The 22585-nt window shown below is 34.5% G+C and overlaps 1 protein-coding gene across 1 annotated transcript in view; it reads left to right on the top strand.

The window, feature by feature from the left end:
* Positions 1-6662, top strand: part of LOC148945695 (uncharacterized) — a 65422-nt gene extending 58760 nt beyond the window's left edge. Inside the window, 2 exon segments of the mRNA XM_089098246.1 lie at positions 823-993; positions 3941-6662. Of these exon segments, the coding sequence (XP_088954372.1) occupies positions 823-993; positions 3941-5187 (1418 nt within the window). The 3' untranslated portion in view covers positions 5188-6662.
* The last annotated feature ends 15923 nt before the right edge of the window (positions 6663-22585 follow it).

The raw sequence follows: 22585 nt of genomic DNA, 5'->3' as shown, positions 1-22585 counted from the left end.
AAATGTATTCCTCGTGGGTTTGTTTTTAGATAGAAAATGGGTTGAGAATTTGAAGGAAGGTTGATTTCCTAATTTGTAAAGAAAGTCTAGAACCTACCAAAGGAAAAGGCTATGTAATATTCTTCCTCTTTAAGTGGATAGATTTGAAACTAATGAGTCTAATGATATAAATATTTTTTCATTTTGGCCTATGTTACAGCAATAGGCGTGTCACAAAATTGCTTGTATCAGTGGGAACAACTTTTTAGTAATACTTGTTTAGGATTTTGGTGTTTTTCTCCAAAGGCATATTTTAGATTTCACCTTCTAAAAGAATTTGATATTCAAAACTGGATATTTTAAACCTCGGGCTTAGTGTTTTCAAACTTGAAAGATACCCAAAATAATAGTCAACATATTTGTTGAACCAAAATAATAGCCAATCCTCATCGTCTCCTGAGTGGTGAGTCACTAGTAAGCTTGAAGTGCCATATGTGTATGATCAGACTGCTTTTTCTCTAAATCAGTCTTAAGCTTTCTGTCACTACAGGTAGTTGGCTCTTTACTAGGATGTAGCTATGAATTCAAGCTTGATGAAACTTTTTGACATAACCTTTGATAATTGGACACTATTCTTGTAATATTGTTTCTTGTCCAAATCTATTTCTATTTTTTTGTATATATTTAAAAAGTGTCTAGATGCTGGGAGGATCAACTTACCTTTACTACTTCTCGAACTTCTATATAAAAATTGTTTTATGACATTGTTTTATGAATTGTTTTATGACTTATCAGCTTGTTTTGCATTGAGCATTCTATTTAATTTCTACTCTTATTTTTTAGAAGCCCAAGACACATCTTCAAAAGAGGATACAGATATTTTTGGAAGTACACAAACTATGCTTTTAATGAAACATGAAGCTAAAAATTTTGCTATTTCTCCTAGCATCTCTGGAAATTGTCATTATATTGCTAACCATGATAAACTGGAACCGAACATTGATGGGGACGAAGGTATGCTTCAGATATCTGGATGTTTTTAATTTTTGCTCTTCCAAAAGACGAAGGTGTATATTAAACTTCCATTGAATTTGTGGCTGGGCGTGAGAGATAGGTCTTTATTGCATCTTAGGAGATTCGAAAGAAAAAAAATGTTTAGTAAATAATAATCCCAGATTGTTTTGATGAAACATTTTGTGACCCAGTTAAACTCATTAATAAAACGTCATTAAGTGCTAGCGTAAAAACTCTGTATTCTAATCATTCTCTTCTAGAAATGCCTTAGTTTTACCTGATTTTAATGCAACACTGTCTTCGAAGAAGTGGCTAATTTACATGGGGCTCAATCTTAAGGGTTGATTTTAAAATCTTCTTCTTCTATATGTTTACGAGGTCTCTGGATTTCAAAAAAAGATCCTTTCAGCTCTTTGAATGTCCTGGAATATTTTCACTAACTATTGTATGATCTTAACTATATTCCAAAAATATCTGCAAGCTGATAACAGTCAACATTATGCTACTACTAATGGTGTACTTTTAAGACTAATAAATAAAAAGGAGTTTTTTCAACTGAAAGTAAGGTGCAACTATGAAACTTAAAACGGATAGAAATTATTATGTATATCAAAGTGATAACACCTATTATCCGACATATTGAATTTCAAAGCTCGCTTTGAACTTATATTAATTCAGTGCATTGAACTTTGATTAATTTGGTGACCTTCAGTAATTAAAGAAGTTTCACAATAAGTTATATAACCGATTATTACTATTTTTTGCTTGATTGACCCTTTCTGGCCTCTGATTTATCGGTAAATGTGATGAATACAAGGTATTCACCAAGGTATTCATTGAATATACAGGTCATCAAAAGGACATATCGACAATTTCATAACAATGGCTAATTGTATTAAGATAAGTACTAATACTACTACTGTGATCACTATTATAACTATGCTTAAGGTTATGAAGGTAGAATTTTTAAGGGGGGAGGGAGTAAACTGAATCACAACACGCCATGCGAACGCAGGTTTTCAATATAGGACGTTAGCAATAGATTAGGAACAGTTATGTGTGTGAAGTTAAAACTTACAAGGTTTGTTGTGGGGGATATTGAACTAACCAAAAGACAATATTTGCATCATAATACTACTGCTTCTACTCCTACGGCTAATATTAGTATTACTGCTGCTACTGCTACTAAAGCCCTGACTACTACTACTAAATTCTACTGCTACTGCTGTATTTACTTGGGCTACTACCACTGCTACTACAATTAAGGGTGATAAGGCGCAAATATTAGGTAATATTGAAACTGTATTGAACACATAAAAATCGAAACACACAATGCCCATATAGTTTGTCAAGAGGACGTATCGGCAATGCTTCAAAACGGTTTATGGCATCAAGTTGAAACTTTCATCGTGTGTTGAAGGGGATGTTGAAGAAAACCAAAGGTGGTATGTGCATACTCCTATTACTGCTACTACTACTATTGCTACTACGCAAGCAAAGCGTTACACTTTCAAGGAATATTATGGCTGATGTTGAACTAAATGAAAACGAACTATGATGATATAGATTCTCAAAAGAGTGTCAAATCCATGCCTCAGTAACAGCATATATTATTAAGTTAGATGTTTCAGGGTAAGTTGTGGCGGATTTGACACTATGTGTATACTCTAATACTACTTGTACAGTTACTGTAACTATTGACACAAAGGTCATTAAGTTAAAGCTTTTAGGGAACATTTATGAAGAGTTCCATTTAAACGAACAAACTGTGTGCTTGCAAGAATTAAAAGGGCATTTAAGCAATATCATAGCCAGCGCTGCTCTATCATAGCTAGTAATATCATTGAAATTTTGAAGGAGCTAATTTGACTGGAAATTAAAAGTTCTTGTACCCTTTTTAATAGTCAAAAGTGATTGGAGGGCAATCACCTCGTATCTTTAGCCCATAATTTTCCAGACACTTCCTATCAAAGTTTTGAGACAGCCATTTTGTTAAGCATAGCTGAATGGTTCATTAATTATATCTTTTGGGTAATTGGGTTGGTCAAACCACCACAGTTATGCAATTTTCCCATTATGCTTAAAAAAACTAATTTTTTTTTAATTAAATCAAAACGCACTTCGAGTGTGCTGGTTGGCAAAACTCACTTGGTGTTTTTACCGATCGGATTTCTTACAACTATCACTCTAAATAAAGTAGCATTTCTATAGACGCCAGAACATTAAATTATATTTTATTTGCCAATTTACCCCCGTAAAAGCCTTTTTTTTACAAAAAAAAAAACTATGTAATTCATTTGTGATGGTAACCAAAGAGAGGAAGTCACACTTTTCCTACTACCACATGCTACCTACGACGTCCACCTTCTATCTATTTGAAAAATATACCAAGATATAATGAAAATATAAAGCAAGTTCTTCTTTGGAGTTTCTAACTAAAAAGAGTTTGGACCAGACATTGTGGATTTGCTCATAAGATAAACCCTTGATTGCTTTTACCATCCTTAACAAACTTCGGATATAGTGTCGAATTATTCAAAATGTTTTATTGTATGAACAAAATCTAAAGAATTTTATAGAGATAAATATAATTTAGCTATTTGAAGAAACTACATTATGTATAAAATTAGGGGGCTAACGTAGTTCAATGATATAACAGTACAACTATGTTTTTTTTAGACAAAGCCACTATTAAGTAAATTGATATACAACCCGAATTCCGAATTAAAGAATTCCGGAATAAAGAATTCGAACTGTTACAAGAATAGGGCCTCAAATTGAATTTTATAAATTAAATATTGGAGGTTATTTTATGATAACTGTGTAAGTCTAAAAATGTTTAAATCTGAGTTGTGTGCTAAATTGAAAAAGAGTTGAAATAAGAAAAAAAAATTAAGTATTCGGATTTTTAGCGAATTCTATATTATATCAATATTCCTTCTTGCAGCATCCTCTGATAATGACATGAGTAAACAAGAACACGGATTACCTAGCATGCCAGGTCTTTCAAGCTTATGTCTAAAAAAGGAAATGAATCTGAGCTGTCAAAATGAGATGCCAAGTCACATTTATGAATTTTCAGAAAATTATGTGGGAAAAAATGAGGCGTCTCATACTGGAAAAAGACCTTTCGAGTGTGATACATGTAATAAACGATTTACTAAAAGTGTTAGTTTATCTCGTCATCAAAGAACTCATACTGGAAAAAAACCGTTTGAATGTGATGTATGTGAGAAAAGTTTTGTTTCAAATGACAGTTTATCTGTTCATCAAAGAACTCATACAGGAGAAAAACCTTTCGAATGTGAAATATGTGAGAAAATATTCAGCCAAAGAGTCAGTCTAGTTATTCATCAAAGAACTCATACAGGAGAGAAACCTTTTGAATGTGATATATTTAAAAAAACTTTTACTTCAAGTTCAAATTTATATAATCATCAAATAACTCATACTGGAGAGACAACTGTTGAATGTGATATTTGTAAAAAATCTTTTACTTCAAGTTCCAATTTGTCTAATCATCAAAGAATTCACCCAGGAGAAAAACCGTTTGAATGTGATGTATGTGAGAAAACATTCCACCGAAAAGCCTATCTATTTATTCATCAAAGAACTCATACTGGAGAAAAACCTTTCAAATGTGATGTATGTGAGAAACGTTTTGTTTCAAGTACTGGTTTATCTTATCATCAGAGAACTCATACTAGGGGAAAACCTTTCAAATGTGATATATGTGAGAAATATTTTACTACAAGTACCATTTTATCTAATCATAAAAGAAATCATACAGGAGAAAAACCTTTCAAATGTGATGTATGTGCGAAACGTTTTACTTCAAGCAATTGTTTATCTTATCATCAGATAACTCATACTGGGGAAAACCCTTTTGAATGTGATATTTGTAAAAAATGTTTTACTTCAAGTTCCCATTTATCTATTCATCAAAGAAGTCATACTGGAGAAAAACCTTTTTAATATGATATTTGTAAGAAATGTTTTACTTCACGTTCCGATTCATCTATTCATCTAAGAACTCATACGGGAGAAAAACCTTTTGCATGTGATATTTGTAAGAAATGTTTAACTTCAAGTTAAAATTTATCTGTTCATCATAGAACTCCTACTAGAGAAAAACCTTTCGAATGTGATATATGTGAGACAACATTCGATCAGTGTCTTCTACTTATCGGCTAAAAAATGTTTGGCAAAACATTACTTTTTGCAAAAACATGATTTGGTAAAAATTGAATTGATATTCTGATAAAAATTGGTTGATATTCTGAAGTTTCCGCACATGAGCGAATATTTTTAGGAAAGAATGTCCTAGTTCAATATGAAATTTGATAAATCTGTTATGAAAAATTGTTAGTGACATTTATTTTCCAGGGGGTCTCCTGGACAGAGTTCTTTAAATGCTAATTTGTAATGCTCAACTTGTTGCAGGTTTTTTTTAGGATCTTCCTTATGCCTATGGTGAGAGCCGAATATAGATTATGATTTATGCGATGTCCAATCTAAAGCGTGATACACAAATTATAAGTTTTTCTTTCATAATAACAAAGTTTTTTTTTAAAGCTGTATAAGGCAGTTCAAAACAGTGTTCTAAGGCAAACATCATAGTATCATAAAAATATCCACTTTCCAAAAAACAACATCACAGGAAACAAAACACAAACTTGAAATATTTTTCTTTCTTCATGTGTTCATTAATATGTTTTTGAACCATAAAGATTTAGTAATTTCTTTGAAATATTCAGTCCAACCACCTTTAGCTGATAATATTGCTCCCAAATATTTAAATCTTTCGGAATGTGAGAGAGGTATTGAGTACATATTCCTTAAACCATATTTTAATAAGTTTTGGGAGTTTATTTCATGTTAAAGCTGTAATGAAGATACGGTATTCAAAAGAAGGCTCACAGTAGAAAAACTAGTAATATGGAGTTCTTTTGTAACAAAAATTATAATAAAAAAAAATCGTAATAATAATGTTTATGCATTAGCCTTTCTACGAGATTTTTCTTTGCTACCCCTATCAATCGTTAGCTTCTTCTGTTTTCTGCTGCCCACGAAGAATAAAAGCTGCTTCACTATTATGACACACACAGGGTTTGTTATGAGACACACATGGTTGAGAGCTGTTATATTGCGATTACTGGGTTTCATTGTGTACAACAGCAAGTATCATGAAAAAAAGAGACTACTCATGTTAATTTCTGCTCGTTTCGAGTTTGACTCAGTTGTTTATTGTAATTTCTGTTGGTTTTGGGTTTCATTTATTTATTGATGCTGATTTGTGGTAGATTCACGCTTGGTAGATTATTTGATTTTATTTTTGCTCATTCTTGGTTAAATGGAGTTCTTTACTTTTTTTTGAAATTTTTTTTTTGTGGAAAAAGTTTTTTTAATTAATAATAATAAAACATTGAAGCCTTATGGCCTTTTCTATAGACAACATAAGTACTTGCCTCTGATAAATCATATGTGATTTGTTCACATAACAAAGAATGGATCGAAAAATTAGCATTGAAGACAGTGGTTAGGTTATTTCATTTGTTGACTCAGAGACAACAGGATCGTTTTGATTAGACCATTTTTCAGATTTTTTGTGCAACAACAATTTAGTATCTATCGCAAAGTATGTATTTTAACCTTATTTCAAGTGTGGCAGTAATTTTAAATATTTTTGAATTTTCAGTTTGAAAGAATTTCTGGAGACTCATCCAGGGGTGGAACTTTGCTTATCTCCTCCGTTCCCGATTTAGAAGATTAGACAGACTCATCGGGCTGTAGAATTTTGGACCACTTGAGTTCTGGAAGACGTTAAAATACTCAAAAACACTTTATATTTCTAATTATTGCAGAATTGATTTCATAGATAGTGCAATAGTGAGCTCCCTGGCCCATGATTTGGGTGAGCCCCAACTCATAATATGCAATTTTGATTAATTGTCCCGTGTTATGTGCGTATATTATTCTATATATGTTATTTTGAGTTATACTTGTATCGCATTGCGTTCATTTTTAAGCCTCTAGATAAAACCTGAAACCTTAGCGTAGACAGTGGTGAGGGGAAATCCTCATATGCATAATTGAGCAGCCATAGAGAAAGTAATGTAAATGAAAATAATGAAACAAGAGTGAGTGTTGATATATTCTACCAAGCATAGCCAGAATACGTGACGTGGAATACTTTATAGTGTTTATTTTTACATTTGTGTTTTATCTTAATTCTTGTTTTTTGTGTTCCTGGGGGTTCATCTATAATAGCAAGGTAAGATAAAATTTAACATTGGGGCTGTGGGTGATGTCAACTCCAAAGGCAAACTTATGAGACATTTCAAAGTTTCTGAGAAAAACAGATATCTCCAAATTTGATTTAATATCAGAGGGGTTAAAGGAGGGTAGGATAGCAGAAATTGAATCTTGAAAGAGGCTGACTGCCCTCCAGTAGTTTTTTGCCTTTAATAAGGACACAAGAGCTTACAATTTGCTGTCGAATGAGTCCTCTCCCCAGTTTGTAAGTTTGAGTTCTTTCATAAGATATACCTTTCAAAAGGTACCGAGGGACTGACTATACATTAGAGCTTTAATTTTGATTAGCCCCTTCCATTTGAAGAGGGTAGGGGAAATGCTTTTGGCACTTTTCTTGTCCTCATTGGGCTGCATTACAAGGGAAGCAATTTTTTTCTTCATTTGGATCCTCTTAGCCCAAAGTTTCGTATAAGTCTAAGGCCATTCAAAATTATTGCCCTTTTTTATCCCCTTTTGTTACAGGAGGCACAAATTTCAAGGAGACAAACATTACATTTTCCGTGAAGGGGGGAGGGAAATAATTTCTAAGACCACACTGGCTAATCATGATAAAACGAAGAAATAGTAAAAAAAAAAAAAATAGAAAAACGAGGATTATACAAGCCAGTGAAACATATGAACTAAAATGCAAATATTTCGGTCAAGACCTCCGCTTGACCGTCCTCAGTGCAGGATAATAACATCAAAAATTACTAATAAAACTCCATGGATACTATAAAAAGAGGAGTAGTTATATCTTTAGTTGATCGTATCATAAGAATTTGTTCAAAGGCTCATATAATTTTGCATTTCTCTTCCAACCACCCTCCTTGTGTAAAAAGAGGAGTAGTTATATCTAGTTGATCGTATCATAAGAATTTGTTCAAAGGCTCATATAATTTTGCATTTCTCTTCCAACCACCCTCCTTGTGTAAAAAGAGGAGTAGTTATATCTAGTTGATCGTATCATAAGAATTTGTTCAAAGGCTCATATAATTTTGCATTTCTGTTCCAATTAGCCTCCTGGATTAAAAATAGTATTATTTATATCTAGTCCATTGTATCATGAGAATTTGCTCAAAGGCTCATATAATCCAAGAACTAAATCATATGAATGACATTTTGTTTTACAATGGATATAACATTAGGTAACTGGAATCCACCATTGATTCCATCAAGTTACTTGTTCGCCTTTGCAATAGATATTCCTTATATTTTCGGTACAGCAATCAATTTTTCACCCAAACAAATGGGCTCCCTATGGGTACAAGCCTTTCACCTTTTTTGGCCACTTTTTACATGGAATTTATTGAAACCTCCGCTTTCGATACTTTTCATCTTAAACCCCGGTTCTGGGGTCGGTTTGTTGATGATCTGATCTCTGTCTGGAATCATGGAGAGATAGAAATTAAAGATATTTTACTTCATCTTAATAGTTTTGATTCCAACCTTCAGTTCCCCTTGGAACTGGAAGATCATCATAAACTGCATTTTTTAGACGTCTTAATCTTTAACAAATCTCTCAGGCTTGAATGTTAAATTTATAGAAAACCTACACATAATAATAGGTATTTGCATTTCTCTTCCAACCACCCCCTCTTTGTAAAAAAAGGAGTAGTTACATCTTTAGTTGATCGTATCATAAGAATTTGTTCAAAGGCTCATATAATCCCAGAATTAAATTATCTGAAGGACATTTTGTTTTGCAATGGATATCCCATCAAGTTACTGGAATCCATCATAGAAAAAAGACAAAAAAGGCAGAAAAAGATTTATCATCTCCACAACCTCCAACGGATATCATCCCTTTAGTGGGTGATAAGAAAGTTTTTACTGTTTTGCCCTATTTTCGCAAATTAGGTGACAAATTGCAAAGAATTCTTAAAAAACATAACTTAAATGTCACCTTCAAAAATTAAAATAAAATCCAGAACTATTTTAACAGCGGTAAAGATAAAACGAGCCCTATTTTGGCCAGTGGTATTTATTGGGTTTCACGTTCTTGCGGCTGTTTCTATGTTGGAAGAACCCACAAGCAATTGGGGGAGAGATTTTTGGAACACAGGTCATCAATCGACAAATCTATGGAGCTACGCCAAAGGCCTGAGACTATTTATTCCGCCGTGGCTCAACGTCTGTATGACAACCCGCACCGTTTCGTTTTATTCGATAACACCTCCATTATTGCCCCTGTTAAATGTCTCATCCAAGTTTTCAGGGAGGAAGTTGAGATAAAAAAGTAAATTCACCGAAAAATAGCTCTCAATAAAAACAGAGGAGAAACCACTTTAAGCCCCATTTATAATGATCTAATTAATTTTGATTGTTTTTACTTGAATATTTAAAAAAATCACATTTTGCAACCTAGCCTAATATCTGATGATGTTTTACCTGGAAAGCGTTTAGCTTTTAAAAATGCTCTGTATGAATTTAAAAACTGAATTCCCATTCAGTACAGTATTTTTTAATTCAGTTACCCTTTCACCGATACATGGAGAGGGTCTTCAAATTTTAGTTGCGCTTCGTTTCAAGGTTTGAAAATTTTTTTATAGTGTCCATGGAGTTTTATTAGTAATTTTGATTTTATTATCCTGCACTGAGGACGGTCAAGCTGAGGTCTTGACCGAAATATTTGCATTTTTGTCCATATGTTTCACAGGATTGTATAACCTCGTTTGTCTCTTTTTTTTTACTATTGTTGATTTTTATAATTATGAGCCAGTTTCGCCCCAGAAATTATTTACGAAAAGCTTACAGGGATTCTATGACCAATTTCGTTCATAATTGGTTATATTTTTATAAAAAAAACGCTAACTTATTGACCCAGTAAAAATTTCTACAGAACCATAGGAATTTTTACAAAGTCTTTTCGTTTTCTTTTAAATATAGACCTACAATTAGAACTAAAATTTATAGATAGGGTTTTTTTTCAGTCGATAACTCATATTATTAGACACCATAAAAATTGACGTTTTCTCCTTAGTAACATGACCTCTAGAGTTCGACATTATTTACAATGTAACCTCTCGTTACCAGATTTTCAACATATTTCTAAAATAGATCAAAGTTCTTACCTACAAGACTTTTTTATGGCTCGAGCTCGTTTCTCAAAAAAGTGTTTAAAATTACACCATGAAAAATTTCAAAATTTCAAGCGTTTCGTACTAAGATTTTGTCCCGGCACGGCCATTGAGAACCATCTTTGAAAGTTCTTACACCGGAATAAATCTATATCTTGTCTATGACATCAACATTTTGCTTGTCTCATCCACGAGTAAATTTCTCAGAGATAGTATCCAGTGTAGAGGTGGGTATATTTGGCTCAAGAGGTATTGTGGAATATCCTGATTTACTTCGAGGGGAGGTTGTTAAGAATCTTCTTAACTGCACTCCTTATTCCTCAAATTCATAAATTCGGGAAACACAAATTGTAGTAAATTTAAAAAAAGACCCAGACATCATTATCGCCAGGGCTGACAAAGGGAATAAAATTGTTATTTTTGAACAAATCTCATATAATAAAAAAGTTACGGATATTTTTTCTTACGCTCTCACTTATAAATCTATAGATTCAGACCCCACCGACAAGTTCACCCGTGAAGTACTGAAAGAGCTTGGAGTTTCTCAAAAAGAAAAGACTCGTTACTCTACAAATATACAAAATGTTTAACCCTGAAGGGTGCTTTACTCTTAAATTCTATGGTTTCCAAAAAATTCACAAAGATTGAGTTGCTCTGCACCTAATTGTGGCCTTTTATAGTTCGCCAGCTTCCAGACTGGGAAAATGGTTAGCAACAATTTGTTGTCCTCTTGTGTCGATGTAAGCTTTTTACATTACAAATTCAGTACACCTCGTGGAGAAACTAAAAAACCTTGATATAAAAAAAGATACAATTTCGGCCAGTTTTAATACCATTTCGCAGTATACATCAGGTGATAAAAAAAATTGTGAATTGGCTCTTCAAAAGAAACTAGAAGATAATGTTGACCGGGTGGATTACAAAACCTTAGATATTGAAACTATAATGCGACTTGTTCGCCTTTGCAGTAGATATTCTTTATCTTTTCGGTACAACAATCAATTTTTCACCCAAACGAATGGGCTCCCTGTGTGTAAAAGCTTTTCACCATTTTTGGTCAGTTTTTACATTGACTTTATTGAAACTTCCGCTTTGAATACTTTTCCTCTTAAACACCAATTCTGGGGCCGGTTTGTCGATGATCTGATCTCTGTCTGGAATCATGGAGAGATATAACTTAAAGATATTTTACTTCATCTTAATAGTTTTGATTCCAACCTTCAGTTCCCCTTGGAACTGGAAGGTCATCATAAACTGCCTTTTTTAGACGTCTTAATCTTCAACAAATCTCTCAGGCTTGAATGTTCAATTTATAGAAAACCTGCACATAATAATAGGTCATTGCATTTCTCTTCCAACCAGCCTCTCTTTGTAAAAAAAGGAGTAGTTACATCTTCAGTTGATCATATCATAAGAATTTTTTCAAAGGCTCATATAATACCAGAATTAAATTTTCTGAAGGAAATTTTGTTTTGCAATGGATATCCCATTAGGTTACTGAAATCCATCAAAGAAAAAAGACAAAAAAGGCAGAAAAAGATTTATCATCTCCACAACCTCCAATAGATATCATCCCTTTAGTGGGTGATAAGAAAGTTTTTACTGTTTTGCCCTATTTTCCCAAATTAGGTGACAAATTGCAAAGAATACTTAAAAAACATAACTTAAATGTCACCTTCAAAAATTCTAATAAAATCCAGAACTATTTTAACAGCGGTAAAGATAAAACAAGCCCTATTTTGGGCAGTGGTGTTTATAGGGCTCCATGTTCTTGCGGCTGTTTCTATGTTGGAAGAACCCATAAGCAATTGGAAGAGAGATCGTTGGAACACAGGTCCTCAATCGACAAAGCTATGGAGCTATGCCAAAGCCCCGAGACTTTTGAATCCGCCTTGGCTCAGCATGTGTATGACAACCCGCACCAATTCGTTTTATTCGATAACACCTCCATTATTGCCCCTGTTAAAGGTCTCATCCAAGTTTTCAGGGAGGCAGTTGAGATGAAAAAGTACATTCACGGAAAGGTGGCTCTCAATAAAGACAGGGGAGAAACGGATTTAAGCCCCATTTATAATGAACTAATTAATTCTGATCGGTTTTACTTAAAAATTAAAAAAAATCACATTTTGCAACCTAGCCTAATATCTGATGATGTTTTACCTGGAAAGCGTTTAGCTTTTAAAAATGCTCTGTATAAATAAAAAAACTGAATTCCCATTCAGTACTGTATTTTTTGATTAAGTTATCCTTTCACCGTTACACGGGGCGGGTCTTCAAGTTTTAGTTGCGCGTCCTTTCAAGGTTTGAAATTTTTTTTATAGTATCCATGGATTTTTATAAGCAATTTCGATGTTACTATCCTGAATTGAAAACGGTCAAGCGGAGGTCTTGACCGAAATATTTGCATTTTAGTTAATATGTTTCACTGGCTTGTATAATCCTCGTTTTTCTCTTTTTTTTATTATTGTTTCATTGTGCATTGATGAGCCAGTGTGGTCCCAGAAATTATTTACGACAAGCTTATGGGGATCCTATGACCAAGTCCGTTCATAATTGTTTTGATTTTTCCAAAAAACACGCTAACTTAATTAGACAGCAAGAATTTTTACAAAATCGTAGGTTTCATATAATTGTTCCAAAGTCTCTTCGTTTTAGATTAAATCTAGATACTCAATCGGACCTGAACTTTAGTGATAGGGATTGTTTTCAATCATTAAGCTACATTATAAAAGACAATAAAAACCGACGTTTTTTACTTAGTAACACGATTTTTAGAGTTCGAAATTATTTACAGTGTAACCTCTCGTCACCAGATTTGCAAAATAGATCAAAGTTCTTACCTACACGACTTTTTTATGGCTCGAGCTCGTTTATCAAAAAAGTTTTTAAAATTACAACATGAAAAATTTCAAAATTTCAGGCGTGTCGTACTTAGATTTTGTCCCGGCCCGGCCATTGAGAACCTATCTTCGAAAGTTCTTACACCGGAATAAATCTATGTGTTGTCCATGGCACCAACATTTTACGTGCCTCATCCACGAGTAAATTTTTCAGAGACAGTATCCAGTGTAGAGGCGGGTATATTGGGCTGAAGCGGTATTGTGGAAAATCCCGATTTACTTCGAGGGGAGGTTGTCAAGAATCTTCTTAACTTCACTCCTTATTCCTCAAATTCATAAATTCGGGGAACACAAATTCTGGTAAATTTAAAAAGAGACCGATACATCTTTATTGCCAGGGCTGACAAAGAGAATAAAATTGTTATCCTTGATAAAATTTATTATGATAAAAAAGTTACTGATATTTTGTCCGACACTCACATTTATAAACATATAGAGTCATATTCCGCCGACATATTCAAACTGACGTACGAAAAGAGTTGGGAAATTTACAAAAAGAAAGACTCGTTACTCCAAAAACGTACAAAATGTTTTACCCTGAAGGATTCTCCATTCCTAAATTCTATGGCCTCCAAAAAATTCACAAAGATGGAGTTCATCTGCGCCCAATTGTGGCCTCCTATAGTTAGCCAGCTTCCAGACTGGGAAAATGGTTAGCCACAATTTTTTGTCCTCTTGTGTCGATGTAAGCTTCTTACATTAAAGATTCAGTACTCCTTGTGGAAAAATTAAAAAACCATGATATAAAAAAAGACACAATTTTGGCCAGTTTTGATGCCATTTCGATGTATACATCATGTGATATAAAAAAATGTGAATTTGCTCTTCAAAAGAAACTAGAAGATAATATTGACCGGATGGATTACAAAACATTAGATATTCAGGTTCAGGTTCATTTATTATTCAATCTTACATAATGACACTAAATATATACAGATATCTGGCAGTGAGACAAGCTTGTTTTGCACAGATAAAAAAAGAAAAACAATAAAGAAATATACGGATTTTCATTCAAAATGGTAGACTTCAAAAAAAAATATAAATAAATCAATAAATGTAAGGTTAATTACTCACCACATCACGGCAGACACCCACCCGACGATACATAAACAACTCTCAACCAGCAATGGGACAAGAAGAAGGATATCAAGATCCGAGAGAGAACGAAAAATAACAAGAGAAAGAAGAAAAAAAAAAAAAAAATGAAAATATTATTTGACTAATAAATGTCCAAAAGGAATGATTTTATTTTATTTTTTAAAATTCCGATCGACACATCAAAATCAAAAATAGATTCATATTGGTTCCAGGCGGCGACCACACTATTTCGTAGAGAAAACCGGGACCTCTCTGAAATTATCAACGGCTGGCGTAGTTTGCGTATGCTGCGAGCTAGATGAGAAGATGGGGGAGCAACTGGGAACAAATCAAAAGAATAGAAATAACTGGGCAGTGACAGGAGATTATGATTAACCTTGAATAATATCGAGTTAAAAGTAACTGCAAGTTCAACAGGAAGAATATTCAATAAACAATACAAACTCTTTGTAGAAGACTTACTGGGGAAAGACGCTGGGGAAGGAAGATAACTTTTTAAAATACGAAGCGCCTTATTTTGTTGCATCTGAAGAGGAATTAAATGGGATCAGAAAGTATTCAAGTAAATAAGTGGGCAGTAATTTAGATAAGAATGAACAAAAGCAAAATAAATATAACGCATTGCTTCGAACGGCAAAATTAACTTCATATATTGCATAATACCCACACTCCTTCCAAGATTCAATCTTATACCATTTATATGCGGCTTCCAAATCAAAGTTGAGTCAACCAGCACACCAAGGTAACGAATAATTTCAACACGAGATATATCCATACCTGGAACAGATGACTTAATCAACTTCAGACATGGAAGTGCCCGTGACGTACACGAAAATACCATAAACTTTGTTTTTGAAGTGTTCAGAGCTAGCCTATTTGCCATAAACCATGCTACTAGTCTATCGAATACTAGACTTAAATTATGTTTGACACAATCTTCATCGATTCCAGAGACACTACAAGCTGTGTCATCTGCGAAGAGAACGGTCAGCCCTAGGTCCTCAACTGAATTACTAATATCATTAACATAAATTAGAAACAACAGAGGGCCGAGAATTGAACCTTGAGGCACTCCAACTTTATTGGACTGGTTCGAAGACGTTGATATAACATCGCCCCCATCAATACACTGGACTCTATTGCTTAAATATGACAATATTATCGATTTAGCCGGACCACGTATACCACAATTAGACAATTTTTCATTTAAAATCATGTGACAAATAGTGTCAAACGCTTTCCGTATATCCACAAATATGGAAGCTGGAATTTCACCCTTATCCAAGGCATCATGAATAAACTGGGTTACTGCCAAAATAGCATGCTCTGTAGAAAGTCCTTTTCGAAACCCGAATTGGGACTTACTGAAAAAACTATTCTTGTCAAGAAAATTTATAATCCTCACGTACAAACAACGTTCAATCATTTTTCCGAAAGCAGATAGAATAGATATGGGCCTAGAGTTGGACGGATCTTTTGTATCTCCCCCTTTGTGTAGTGCAATGACACGGGCGGACTTCATACATGAAGGGAAGATACCATTCTTAAAACAAAGATTAATTATGTGCACAAGAAAATTTACTATACTAGGCATAATCGATTTAAGCAAGTTCGTAGAAGATCCGTCGATTCCATCTGAGTGTCCGTTTTTGAGCTGATGAAGTACAAGCATCAATTCAGCAGACGAGACTGGAGTGAGGAATATGGATCGGTCAGTAGAAGAGGGTAGAAAACTTTTGAAATCAGCAGAATTTGGCGTTGATTTTTGGGATGCCTCTTCCGACGTCTTTTCACATATTTTAGCTAAGTGCGTGTTGAGCATGTTGGCGACGTTAAGTTTTCCTTTAATAGCTGTATCACCACCTGGGGGAATCATTTCGTCCGGAAAAGAATTCAACTTTTTTTTGCCGATACAATCGTTTATTAATTTCCATACCTTCTTAGGAGATCCATGCGCGCCATTGAATGCCTTCAAATAGTAGAGCTGTTTAGCAGACCTGAGAGCTTTGGTTAAGCAATTTCTGTAAGCTTTAAAAAAGGCTTGATTTGTTTCATCTGGATTCGATAGATATATTTTATACAGCCTGTTCTTTGATTGGATCGACCTTAGTAGTCATCGTGTAACCAAAGGCTTTTTAGATCTGTTGTAACGTCTTAGACGGGTCGAATACATCGGACAAGCCACATTAAGTGCTGTGGTAAATTCATTGACAAAATACTGTGAAGCTTGATTTACATCCTCGCAGTCTAAGAACGGAGAGGGGTCAATTTTAAGCAGCAGTTCATTCAACCGCTGAACAGATGTAGCATCAAGCCTTCTAGTTGTTTTGATCGGAGTCGCCGTTTGACGCCCAGTTTTTATCTCCATCAAAAGCATAAAGTGGTCTGACGTGTCATCGATAATAGCATGACACGAATCAAATTCCATATTCAGAAAAATATTGTCGATTACCGTTGCTGTCGAGCTTACAACTCGAGTTGGAATACGACAAGCTGGGAGAAGCCCCAGCAAAAGAAAAAGTGTCAGAAAATCAACAGCCGAAGGCGAATATTGTGTAGATGAAAGATCATGACCAGCATTACTTATATCAATATTAAAATCCCCAATGTACATAATCTTCCGACTTCGCTCGATTGCGATCGAAGAAAACGCTTCAAGCTTACTTATGAAATGTTTCACCAAAGAGCTAGGCGGTATGTAAAACAAACAACACAACACTTTCATTATCGAAATCATGCTAAACAACCAGAAATTTAAACAACTTTTCATAATACAAAGAATCAAAATACGAACCTACCATGTCAGTAATATCATTATGAATAAAAAAAACAAGGCCTCCTCTCGATCTGCCATTCCTAGTCTTAGAAATAAAATTGTAACCTTTAATATTCGCTAGGTGACTAGTTGACTCATTTAAGAAAGGCTCACATACAGCTAATACATCAACTCGGTAGCATGGAAGGAACGAAGATAAATGGTCCAAACTACTCATCAACCCGCAACAGTTTAAACTCGCCAGCCTCACACTACCAGGAGAAACATGTCCGTTAATCTCATTAGGGAGTAAATATTTGTTAATAGGGAGGGATCTAATAGAAATATCATATTCATCATCCAAAAAACCACAATCTGCAGAAATTTTTAATAAATCGAATGGGTCTCTCTCAAAATCTCTCAACCTACCCGATGTCCCATCACCAGCAGAATTAATCATAATCATTTTGACTTACCAAACCATCTGGTGGGAGTCTGTAGTGATGCGGTAATAAATCATCAACCAAACCTTGATGTGGAAGAGTACGGCACGTCTTGTGAAATATCTGATCTTCGACTGAAAAAAACACACGAAGCAAAAACATACCCTTATTTATAGGCATTTGTAAAATATAAAAAAATAAGCGCGACGATGAAGCATAATCTGGTATGGCAAACTTAACAAATTGAAGTCGCATTGAGCACTGAACACAATAAGAAAGAAAAAAACAACGAAAAGAAAAAAACCAACACTGACTAGTGGTCATTTTCCCAATCATGACGCACACCAACCAAATGAACTTGTTTCATCTCTCGATCGCGGACGTATTTCATTAAACAAATAAAACAAATAATGGTCCGCGTATACACTACAAAGAAACTAATTAATCTTTTCCCAGTCAGAGGAATCACTTTTTTTCACTTCTAGCCATAAGTTAATACCCTTATGACGCACTCTGGATGAAACGATAAGTTTCGACTCTTTCATTTCTTATGCTTTCGAGAGTAGGGAGTTTCGAATCATGTTGAGAGCAGGGGGCAGGTCTGTAGAGATTATAATCCCACTACCTTTTAGCTTTTTAACATTGTTCATGATCGACTGGACATCACTCTCCGAGCTTAGTGAAATAAATACGGGGGACTCCTTGCGTCGGCTATTTTGCTTGCTGCGCCTATTTGTGATGTTTGCAGCCCGTGAAGAAATCCGATAGCACTTAGTCATAGATATGTCACTAGTTACACCCAGCTTTTCGCAAACTAATTTAATGACGCTATCTTCAACTTTCTTGTTAGGCTCTTCTGCCGGTAAACCATGCACAATAAGGTTCAGACGGCGATCTTTCACGTCGATAAGTAGTAGCAGTTTTTCCAGGGCCTGGTACTTGTCGACATACTCGTCGATAGTTTTCTCAAAATTATTAAGCTTCACATCTCGGTCGGCAGCCTCCGTTCTCAGCGACGCGATCTCAGAAGTAATTCAGTCAAGCTTATTATTTAATTCTGTCTGCGTAGCAATAATAGAATCCAGTTTTCCGCTCAAAACTTTTCTGAACTCGTCGAACGATTTTTGCGTAACATTAGCCATGATAAATTTCGATTATTAATCCGCTTTGGAATAGGTTGTGATCAGTAATTCATTCGTAATACCATCAAAAGCGTTTTACTGTAAAGGGGGGTGTGTGAAAACCCCCCGCTAACCAAATTTAGCACGATTGAATCAGCTCTTGACTCTTATAGCCAATGCATCAAACAGGTTTGGTCAATTAACTATAAATAATTCAAGTTCAAAAAAGTTGATTATAATAAGTCCATGGGGAATCACAATTGAGTCTTACTGTATAATGAGATTATATCCAGACTTGATTCTTTTGACTATAATAAGTCCGTAGGGAATCACAATTGGGTCTTATTGTATAATGAGATTATATCCAGACTATATCCAACAGAGGTGTTTACGGTATGAACTACCAAACAAGACTGACTGAACTATTGAAACTATTATGCGACTTGTTCGCCTTTGCAATAGATATTCCTTATATTTTCGGTACAGCAATCAATTTCTCACCCAAACAAATGGGCTCCCTATGGGTACAAGCCTTTCACCTTTTTTGGCCACTTTTTGCATGGAATTTATTTAAACCTCCGCTTTCGATACATTTCCTCTTAAACCCCGATTCTGGGGTCGGTTTTTCGATGATCTGATCTCTGTCTGGAATCATGGAGATATATAGCTTAACGCTTTTTTAGTTCATCTTAATAGTTTTGATTCCAACCTTCAGTTCCCCTTGGAACTGGAAGGTAATCATAAACTGATTTTTTTAGACGTCTTAATCTTCAACAAATCTCTCAGCCTTGAATGTTCAATTTATAGAAAACCTACACATAATGATAGGTATTTGCATTTCTCTTCCAACCACCCCCCCTTTGTAAAAAGAGGAGTAGTTATATCTTTAGTTGATCGTATCATAAGAATTTGTTCAAAGGCTCATATAATCCCAGAATTAAATTATCTGAAGGACATTTTGTTTTGCAATGGATATCCCATCAAGTTACTGAAATCCATCATAGAAAAAAGACAAAAAAGGCAGAAAAAGATTTATCATCTCCACAACCTCCAATGGATATCATCCTTTTAGTGGGTGATGAGAAAGTTTTTACTGTTTTGTCCTATTTTTGCAAATTAGGTGACAAATTGCAAAGAATACTTAAAAAACATAACTTAAATGTCACCTTCAAAAATTCTAATAAAATCCAGAACTATTTTAACAGCGGTAAAAATAAAACGAGCCCTGTTTTGGGCAGTGGTGTTCCTAGGGTCCCATGTTCTTGTGGCTGTTTCTATGCTGAAAAAACTCATAAACAATTGAGGAAAAGATCGTAGGAACACAGGTCCTCAATCGAAAAAGCTATGGAGCTACGCCAAAGGCCTGAGACTATTGATTCTGCCGTGGCTCAACATCTGTATTACAACCCGCTCCGTTTTGTTTTATTCTATAACACCTCCATTATTGCCCCTGATAAATGTCTCATTCAAGTTTTCAGGGAGGCAGTTGAGATAAAATGGTACATTCACAGAAAAGTGTCTCTCAATAAAGACACGGGAGAAACCACTTTAAGCCCCATTTATAATGATCTAATTAATTTTGATCGTTTTTACTTAAATATTAAAAAAAATCACATTTTGCAACCTAACCTAATCTCTGATGATGTTTTACCTGGAAAGCGTTTAGCTTTTAAAAATGCTCTGTATAAATTAAAAAATTGAATTCCCATTCAGTACTGTATTTTTTCATTCAGTTACCCTTTCACCGTTACATGGAGAGGGTCTTCAAATTTTAGTTGCGCTTCGTTTCAAGGTTTGAAAATTTTTTTATAGTATCCATGGAGTTTTATTAGTAATTTTTGATGTTATTATCCTGCACTGAGGACGGTCAAGCGGAGGTCTTGACCGAAATATTTGCATTTTAGTTCATATGTTTCACTGGCTTGTATAATCCTCGTTTTTCATTCTATTTTTTAGTATTGTTGATTTGTACCATGATGATCCATTTTGGTTCCAGATATTACTTAACACAAGATTACAGGGATTATATGACCAAGTTCTTTCTTAATTAGTTATATATGTCTAAAAAACACGCTAACTTAATTAGACAGTAAGAATTTCTACAGAATTGTAGAGTCTTTTTACAGTCTTGACCGAAATATTTGCATTTTAGTTCATATGTTTCACTGGCTTGTATAATCCTCGTTTCTCTATTATTTTTTTTTTTTTTTTTTTTTTTACTATTGTTTCGTTTTAAGGGGGGAGGGGTATTTTCCAGGGGAAGTGTGTACTTTTTGGAGGGGTAAACGCTGGCTCCCATCCGTACGATCAATAATACACCTCTTCATTCACCCAAAATTTTGCACTAGAAATACTAATAAGGACCTGAACTAATTGAATCCAAGCGGAGAAAAGGGAATTTTGGACATTAACCGTAGAATGTCAACATTAATCAGATTTCGGACATTCACAGTAACAAATATACTATCACTTTTGGCTTTTAAAATAGGCACTAAAATTTTAGTTTCTGATTGATTGACCATTCTCCGAAAATCCTAAGACCACAAGAAGGAGGGTGGGGTTGAAGAAGGGGAACCCGTCTATGCGAAAAATATACTTGTTTTAGGGTTTAGTGTTAGTTCTTTACTTTCAAACAGTTCGTGGTAACGAACTGTAAGTAAGGAGCGACCCGGCTCAATGGTAACCGGAATTTTGATACCAATAGATACATCAAAAGAATCAGATATTAATTCTGATTTCAAATATATAAGTTTCATCAAGTTTAACCTTACGTATCAAAAGTTATGGCATGAGAAAATTTGGCTGATTTTCGAAAAAAGGGGGAAAGACCCCCTAAAAACTATTGAACCTTAATGAAAATCACACCATCATATTCAGCGTATCAGAGAACCCTACTGTAGAGGTTTCAAGCTCCTATCTACAAAAATGTGGAATTTTCCATTTTTTGCCAGAAGAAAGATCACGGATGCGTGTTTATTTATTTATTTTTTTCCCCAGGGGTGATCGTATCGACCCAGTGGTCCCTAGAATATCGTGGGAGGGTTCATTGGAACGGAAATTAAAAGTTCTAGCACCCTTTTTAAGTGACAAAAAAATGGAGGGCAACTAGGCCCCCTCCCACGCTCATTTTTCTCCCAAAGTAACCCGATCAAAATTTTGAGATAGCCATTTTGTTCAGCATGGTCGAAAATATTATAACTATGTCTTTTAGGATGACTTAAGCCCTCAAAGTCCCCCGGGGGAGGGCTGAAAGTTATGAACTTTACCCACTTTAAACATTCTGTACTAGTTATTGGGAAGTAGCCCGCCGTTTGATGGGGTAATTTTTCCGGGTTATGGGGGTGGGTCGGGGGTTATGTGGGAGGATCTTTTCATGAAGGAAGTTTTCATGGGGTAAGGGATTTTGTTATGACGGGGGTGTCAGATTTCCAATCATTATTTTAAAAAAAATTCCTCTGTTAAATGTAAAAAAACAAGTTTCCATACTGAAATCAAATATCAACATCAAAACTTAAAACGAACAATAATAATTATCTATATGACTGGGCCTACCTTTAAGTCAATGCCTCGCTCTTTAGGACAAAGATTTTTTATTACTTTAATAAGAGCGATTTATTCTAATTAATGGCCTTTGTGATTAAGGGGTCATTTTTAAGGAATTGGAACATAATTCGAACTGTAGATTATAGAGCAAGGTATTGACTTGGGGGCGAACCCCCTAATATACGCCCTAAAAATCTATAAATATAGAAGTTGGATACGTAAGTTAATTCGAAAGTTACGTATATTTATTACTAATAAAAACGTTCGTGAATAAAATTAAACAAGTTTTGAGAAAGCCATTTAACCAAATGAAAGTAAAATTAATGTGCAAATTTCTTTTTAATTATTCATGCACTGT

This window comes from Artemia sp. Qi Xiang Cuo, chromosome 12, assembly GCF_049724085.1.
Source record: "Artemia sp. Qi Xiang Cuo chromosome 12, ASM4972408v1, whole genome shotgun sequence".
In the NCBI taxonomy this organism is placed as follows: domain Eukaryota; kingdom Metazoa; phylum Arthropoda; class Branchiopoda; order Anostraca; family Artemiidae; genus Artemia; species Artemia sp. Qi Xiang Cuo.
The sequence above is the reverse complement of the archived record's forward strand: the minus strand, read 5'-3'. Positions and strand labels throughout refer to the sequence as shown.